This window comes from Chionomys nivalis, chromosome 13, assembly GCF_950005125.1.
Source record: "Chionomys nivalis chromosome 13, mChiNiv1.1, whole genome shotgun sequence".
Lineage (NCBI taxonomy): Eukaryota > Metazoa > Chordata > Mammalia > Rodentia > Cricetidae > Chionomys > Chionomys nivalis.
The window spans coordinates 42,139,497-42,146,662 of NC_080098.1; the positions used below are offsets into that span (position 1 = coordinate 42,139,497).

At 46.3% G+C, this 7,166-nt stretch overlaps 3 protein-coding genes across 3 annotated transcripts; 1 reads left to right on the forward strand and 2 right to left on the reverse strand.

The window, feature by feature from the left end:
- Positions 1-3,079: 3,079 nt before the first annotated feature.
- Positions 3,080-3,945, reverse strand: LOC130885710 (histone H4). The gene is made up of 2 exons (XM_057787407.1): positions 3,930-3,945; positions 3,080-3,413 (listed from the first exon to the last, which is right to left on the reverse strand). The coding sequence occupies exon 2, from the start codon at positions 3,409-3,411 to the stop codon at positions 3,100-3,102; it is 312 nt and encodes a 103-aa protein (XP_057643390.1). The 5' UTR covers positions 3,412-3,413; positions 3,930-3,945; the 3' UTR covers positions 3,080-3,099.
- Positions 3,946-4,868: 923 nt separating this feature from the next.
- On the reverse strand, positions 4,869-5,261 carry LOC130885689 (histone H2A type 1-E-like). Its single transcript, XM_057787386.1, has one exon. The coding sequence runs from the start codon at positions 5,259-5,261 to the stop codon at positions 4,869-4,871; it is 393 nt and encodes a 130-aa protein (XP_057643369.1).
- A 298-nt stretch (positions 5,262-5,559) lies between these two features.
- On the forward strand, positions 5,560-5,940 carry LOC130885701 (histone H2B type 2-F-like). Its single transcript, XM_057787399.1, has one exon. The coding sequence runs from the start codon at positions 5,560-5,562 to the stop codon at positions 5,938-5,940; it is 381 nt and encodes a 126-aa protein (XP_057643382.1).
- Positions 5,941-7,166: the final 1,226 nt, after the last annotated feature.

Genomic DNA, 7,166 nt, shown 5'->3' on the forward strand with positions numbered 1-7,166 from the left:
AACAAGATTTTAATTGTATTTTTATAATCAAATTATTAAAAAGTTTAATTTGCTACACCAGTGTCTCCTAAAACGATTTTGCTGAGTGGTGTCAGCAAATGCCTTTAATTCTAGCACTCGGGAGACAAAGGCAGGTTTATCTCTGAGTTAAAGGCCAGCCTGGTGTACAGAATGAGTTCCAAGAACAGCTAGGGCTACACACAGAAACCCTTTGGGGGTTGGGGGGGTGGAGATTCTTTTTGGAACAGGCAGTTTATGCCTTAGGACAGTTGTGGCTCTGCTCTGACTTCCTCAGGTAACATCTGGACAGTCTTAGTCACTGTTTCAGCCGCCATTCTGTGGAAAGTTTCATTTCAAGTGCTCTAACCGTGACTGCCTATAGAATTTTTGAAGCTATTTGGAATTTTATTGCTTCACGAGGGCTCTAGGGGTCCTTTTTCTTCCTGTGCCTTTGTTCCTCTTTTCTTAGATAATGATATTATAGGATGGCGCTGGAGGTGTCTTGGCTGGAATTACAATCCAATGAAATGAAAGTAGAAGACTCCATGGTTCCACACTGGTTACGATCCCTGTTAAAATTTTGCGGTCTTTCCCTGTCAGCACCTTGACCCTTTAAGAGGCAAGCTCCGCCCACTCCCAATCTCTCCCTTCCGGTCAAGGCAAACTGGTCTCCAATCTTCTCTTTCCCTCCCCCTGTCCCATTCTTCTTAAGAGGAAGCTTTCTGTCTCTTTTCCCCTTCCCTAACCCCACCTCCCGTCCCTCTCTTTCTCTTTCCCCTATACTCCTCCCCCTACCATAACCCTCCCAATACTCACTAAATCCACTAAATAAACCCCCATACCCAAGTTCTGTCTGCATGGTGTATCTGTCTGTCCCTTACCCACCGCGGTCCCTACCCACCATGGGACCCCTCCCCCACGCCGTAAATCATAACAGCTCCCTTCCCCCCAACACACACACTTTCAAAATTAAGTTTCTGGTGAGATTTCCTAGAAAACTGCAAGTTTAATACCTGCGATGAATGGGAGAAAGGTCTTTGGCGAAAGTTGCTAAATTGAAATTTTCATCTGATTAAGGGTTTCACTCCGGAGTGAGGAACTCTTTGCCAGTCTCCTTCCCTGTAATGTTCCATTTCCCTGTCCTGCCTCGACCAGAGATTAATCGAACAGAGACTTTTATCTCTGTCTTTGGAAATGTAATGGGGAAAATGAAATTTGTTCATTCTCCTAGGATTTTCTATGAATGTATTCCTCTATTTGCATCTGAAAGCATAAAACCAGTTTTTTTTTACTCTAAGCTTACTGCTCAAGAGAGCTATAGCATAAATATAGTTTTCACTTAGCTATCAAGCACATTTTTATTAAGGTAAGAAGTGACATTAATTTTAATATGTTCCATATGATCCACTATGTAAAAATGGTTTCAGTATGTATGTAAGACATTTAAGTAGACCGTGTGTGTGTGTATGTGTGTGTGTTTAAGTGCTTGAGATCTAGATTCTGTATTATACATCGAATTTCTTCATCTGTATTTCAATTACAGATGTTTTTGTTTGAAACACGGTCTCACCATGTATACTGCGCTGGCCTTTGGAGTTATGTAGACCACTTTGCCTCTGCTGGAATTAAAGGTGATTTGAGTTCTCATCCAGGAAGATTCAGATATTATATACCTAAATTGTTCTACGCATAATTAATGTTAATCTCATAATTGAATGAATCCATTGTGGGAAAACTAAATAAAACAAGCGTCCACTTCCCCAGTCATGTGCCAGGTTGTTGGTACAGCCACATATACCAGGCATGGTGACACACGCCTTTAATATCTGTGCTTGGGTGGGAGATAGATGCAGGTGGAACTTTGTGAGTTTGAGACCATCCTGGTCTACAAAGAGAGTTCCAGGGCTACATAGTGAGACCCTCTCTCAAACAAAGCAAAATCAAACAACAAAAACTCATATATGCTTAGTATTATTTGACATTCAAAGAGCAGGAATGACCTTACAATGTTGGGGCAGGATTAAAGAGCCTTCTGAAATCACCAGCTCCTTTCCTAAAGGGATGCGTGTGGCCAGCGAAATGGGCTTGAACATGAAAAAAGAACTGGAGGATATTAAAGTGTTTGTTCTTTAAGAATTAAATATAAAGAATAAAAATGTCTCAGGTACGCTACTCACAACTCTCAAAGATTTAACAAAACCAAACCGATTTCAATTGGCTCGGTAGCTGCCAATGGTTCCACGGTCGCCATTCTAGGGCTACTGCCACTAACAGCTCTCGATGGGTTGTTATTGAGAGGTTAATGACATATACATATGGCGGTATCCAGGCCCCTATAATCTCACCTTTTTTTCTTTTGAGACGGTTTCTCTGTATAGCCTCGGCTGTCCTAGAACTCGCTCTGTAGACCGGACTGGCTGGCTTCGAACTCAAGAGCTTCCCCTGCCTTTTCTTGCTGGGATTAAAAGCAAGCGCCACCATAGCCTGGTGCTATTTTCTCTTTTGTAAGCCCAATTACTCTGTAAGCAAAAATCAAGATTGCAAATTTTAGGACGGCCTGGAAGGGGCTGCTTAAGATGAAATACCTCTGGTCTGTACAAAACACCAGACACAAGCCCCACCCCGACAAACCACGACCAAACTAAAATCAAATAGTGATATTTATGACCCGGTAATGAAATGGCTGTTAGTTCCTTTACCACTTCAGTGTAATAAACCATAGGAAAATCTTAGCACATTTTAGTTAGGAAGATCTTCCTCTTACATTGTAAATTTGGAGGATTTAAACTACAGCTAAACACAACTTAAAGGGGTGGAAACAAGTTAAAAGTTTTAGACTGAGGTCTACCTATAGCCTGCTGCGTGCACATTTTAAGTCCTAAACTTTCCACTTTATGAAAACCCTCGGGACCCCCCCCCAGAAAACTCCATCGGGTTCTGAAAAGGCCCAGTTGGGCCTCGACCCCAAAATTCAGCTCAAGAGCGGCAGTTCCTGTAAGGCTTCCTGTATAAATAAAACTAACGGGTCGAGCTCCTTTGTTGACTGCGTGGTGGCCCTAAAAAGGGCCTTTGTGTAACAGTGCGGAAGCCTCTGGCAACTCAGCCGCCGAAGCCGTAGAGGGTGCGGCCCTGGCGCTTGAGCGCGTAGACCACGTCCATGGCGGTGACGGTCTTGCGCTTGGCGTGCTCCGTGTAGGTGACGGCGTCGCGGATCACGTTCTCCAGGAACACCTTCAGCACCCCGCGGGTCTCCTCGTAGATGAGGCCGGAGATGCGCTTGACTCCTCCGCGCCGGGCCAAGCGGCGGATGGCGGGCTTGGTGATGCCCTGGATGTTGTCGCGCAGGACCTTGCGGTGGCGCTTGGCGCCTCCTTTACCCAGGCCTTTCCCGCCCTTACCGCGACCAGACATTGCTAAGTCAAAAGAAAAAAACTCGACTGACGACGTGCCCAGGCCAGCAGGGCTCTCTTATAGGGAATGTGCGGACCGGAGTGAAAACAGGAAGCGCCAGGCGGAAGTGCCTGCGGCTGGAGGAGGGGCCCTCAGCAGCGCAAGAGTCCCGCGGCCTTTTCAATTCTATTTTACTTCATTTAAAAACAAAGTCTGCATTTTACCCTTTAATGTGATTCCTGCCCAATCCTTAAACAAGAAAAATTTAGCAGTATAGGATATACATGGAAAGGAAGCAAATTCTGTCATCTTACATTTACGTTTTTCCTTTTAGCGTTTTGTATAGGACGATGCTATTTAACTTGGAATACCTTTTAATGAATCAAACAATAAAGTGCGAAAAAAATCACTAATTGAGCCACGCAGCTAAAATTCTTTGTTTTAGTAAGGGAATCATTTAAACTGCTGTCATTACTATTTTCCACTTATTTTGAAACAGTTTCCTTAATGTATTTGACGTGTTAATTGCTGTGTAGAACAGGCTGATCTTGAGCTCTGAGATCTGCCTGGCTTTCTTCGCGAATGATAGTATTAAAGGCTTGCAGCACAACACATGGTTTTCTACATTTTAAGTCAGACAAATTTTGAAATAATTTAAGTATGGAGAAATAAAGCGAAATTATATTTTTGTGATAACAGATTATAAATGCTGAAGGAATTTCAATTAGAAGTTTCAGGGAAATCAGATTTTCGATTTTATAGTATATTTAACCTATCCGCGGCCCCTCCCGCCCCCGGCCTCGTCCCCAGAGACTGTTTCTCTATTTCTGATTGTCCTAGAACTCTGTAGACCAGCTTGTCCTCCGCCTGTCTCTGCCCCCCTTGTGCCGAGATTAAAGGGGCGTGTGCCACCACTGCCTGAAATTTACATAAAGCTCCTTGTCAAGGCATAAATCTCACATGGGAGGTGGAGGTAGGTGGTTTCAGACTATTAAGGGAAAAAGAGGCTCCACTTGCCGAGGATATAGCCACGCAGAGCTCTCCGTGACATTGTAAGGAAACCAAAAGCCTGACCCTAGTGCGAACTAGTGAGTCTCTAGGCATAGAACGCCAAATCCAGTGGCAAGGGTGTGGCCTTTTCTGACTTTGATTCCCGAAACACCGAGTGCCCTACCTTCGGAAACTGTACCCTTATATACTTTAGATAGGAGTAAGCTTTGTGCACTGCCCTGGGAACCAGACTGTGGCAGGTTTCACCTCCGGAACATTCGTACTTGAAAGCCACGAAATGAGTCCGGACACAATAGGTCCCGAAAGTGTTCAACTAATTTATTGAACCTGGTTTGCTAAAAGGGTACAACGGTGGTGTTTTCGTACATCTGAGTTCCACTCTATGAGAAAGGTAAATGTCAAGCCTCTTTTTAGAAAATGTGGGTGGCTCTGAAAAGAGCCTTTGCGTTAGAACTAACCAGAGGAAGTTACTTCCCCTTGGTTTTGTGGCTGCTCTCGGTCTTCTTGGGCAGCAGCACCGCCTGGATGTTGGGCAGGACGCCGCCCTGCGCGATCGTCACGCGGCCCAGCAGCTTGTTGAGCTCCTCGTCGTTGCGGATGGCCAGCTGCAGGTGGCGCGGGATGATGCGCGTCTTCTTGTTGTCGCGGGCCGCGTTGCCAGCCAGCTCCAGGATCTCGGCCGTCAGGTACTCCAGCACGGCCGCCAGGTACACCGGGGCGCCGGCGCCCACCCGCTCCGCGTAGTTGCCCTTGCGGAGGAGGCGGTGCACGCGGCCCACGGGGAACTGCAGGCCGGCCCGGGAGGAGCGGGTTTTGGCCTTGGCGCGAGCCTTGCCGCCCTGTTTGCCGCGTCCAGACATCTTAGAGATAAAACAGCCTTTAGTAGCTGTGTAGGCGAAAGTGGCAAGAGCTCGGGCTTTATAGTTTTCTCTGGGCGCGAAAAAGAACCCTTCCAATTGGCTGTCTTCTTCTTTGTTTTTATTTAGACCAATGGGAAGCGTTTGTGCCATGGCGTATTTCTATTGGGCAAGACTCAAGATGACATCACCGAAATATCACCCACTCAGAAGTCTGTTTTTCTAAACCTAATTTAAATAATCGCTTCTTAAAAGTGACGGGCCAGCAGGCTCAGTGTTAGTGTTCCTGTAGTGTGTCGCTATGCCTGAACCTGCGAAATCCGCTCCCGCCCCGAAGAAGGGCTCCAAGAAGGCCGTGACCAAGGTGCAGAAGAAGGACGGCAAGAAACGCAAGCGCAGTCGCAAGGAGAGCTACTCGGTGTACGTGTACAAGGTGCTGAAGCAGGTCCACCCCGACACCGGCATCTCTTCCAAGGCCATGGGCATCATGAACTCGTTCGTCAACGACATCTTCGAGCGCATCGCGGGCGAGGCGTCGCGCCTGGCGCATTACAACAAGCGCTCGACCATCACGTCCCGGGAGATCCAGACGGCCGTGCGCCTGCTGCTGCCCGGGGAGCTGGCCAAGCACGCCGTGTCCGAGGGCACCAAGGCCGTCACCAAGTACACCAGCTCCAAGTGAGCGCGCCCATCTCGTTATTTCAAAGGCTCTTTTCAGAGCCACCTATCTGTTCGATCAAGAGAGCTGTACTTGTTTTACGGGTAATTTTAATAATTACTCCCTTCCCAGGTCGAAGATCGCTGCATACAGACAGTTTGGGATAAAACTGGGACAGAGTGCCTCGGTTTTCCTGCTCTCTTTGTCTATACCTTGGTTGGTGCTAGATATGTCCCTTTGCATCGTCAAACAGAATTCTTTTATTCCCAGGAAATTTTGCTTGTATCAATCATAAGCAAAATCCACGAGACTAAACTTCAAAAATGTTCTATTAAGGCTTCATGTCACGTTAAACTCATCCAGCTGTAGAGCTCCAAATGTCTGATATCTGGGATTCACTCAGGATCTGAAAGGTTTTGGCAGTTATTCATCTGCCCTTCCCGAGTATTCACACTTGTTAACTCAGTTCAGCTCCACTCCACATCTCCTTGTATTTTGCATTCACCTCCGTCGTCAGGTATCAAGGTGTTGGCCCCCAGTGCAACCAAGGCTGCAACTTCCTAGTGGCCCCATGACCTCTGCGGGGACACCAACCCTCCTGCCACAAAGGTGCCAAGCCTCGGCTTCCCTGACCTTTCCAATCCATTACAACCGAGGCTGCATCTTCAATGGCCTCTCCTTTATGGCCAACCGTCCCTTAGCAGTTCTTTGTGACTCCTTCATGCCTTCAAAACTAGCATGGCATGGGGGCTTCCACATTACTGAGTTTTACTTTCAGCTTGAGATTCGGCCTTACTTATTTACTCGAACTGAAACAGCTTTTGTGTGCTTACCCTGAGGAATACTTCCCAGTTTTTTGACTGAATGATAATGCTGGTCTGGAACTAATCACATTTGAATTTTTCAGCCTCAGTTAGCCAGCATATATTGTTCCAGCAAAACAAATGTATCACTTTGGTAGTACTGGTCTCTTGTTAACCACAGCCGGTTCTTCATCCGCCTTAGTGAACAGAAACTGCAGTATATTAATTTAAAATATGACATGAGTGGCCTAGAGCAGTGGCTCTCAACCTTTGTCACCGTTTAATACAGTTCTTCATGCTGTGGCGAACCCCAACCAAAAAGTTGGTTTTGTTACTAGTATGTAGCTGTAATTTTGCTACTGATTAATTAATTAATTATTATGTTTTGTGCATTGGTGTTTTGCCTGCATTTATGTCTGTGTGAGGGCGTCAGATCTTGTCAGCACA

Bases quoted from the DNA above. Each gene is read 5' to 3' on its own strand.
- LOC130885710 (XM_057787407.1), bottom strand. From the start codon at position 3,411: ATGTCTGGTCGCGGTAAGGGCGGGAAAGGCCTGGGTAAAGGAGGCGCC.
- LOC130885689 (XM_057787386.1), bottom strand. From the start codon at position 5,261: ATGTCTGGACGCGGCAAACAGGGCGGCAAGGCTCGCGCCAAGGCCAAA.
- LOC130885701 (XM_057787399.1), top strand. From the start codon at position 5,560: ATGCCTGAACCTGCGAAATCCGCTCCCGCCCCGAAGAAGGGCTCCAAG.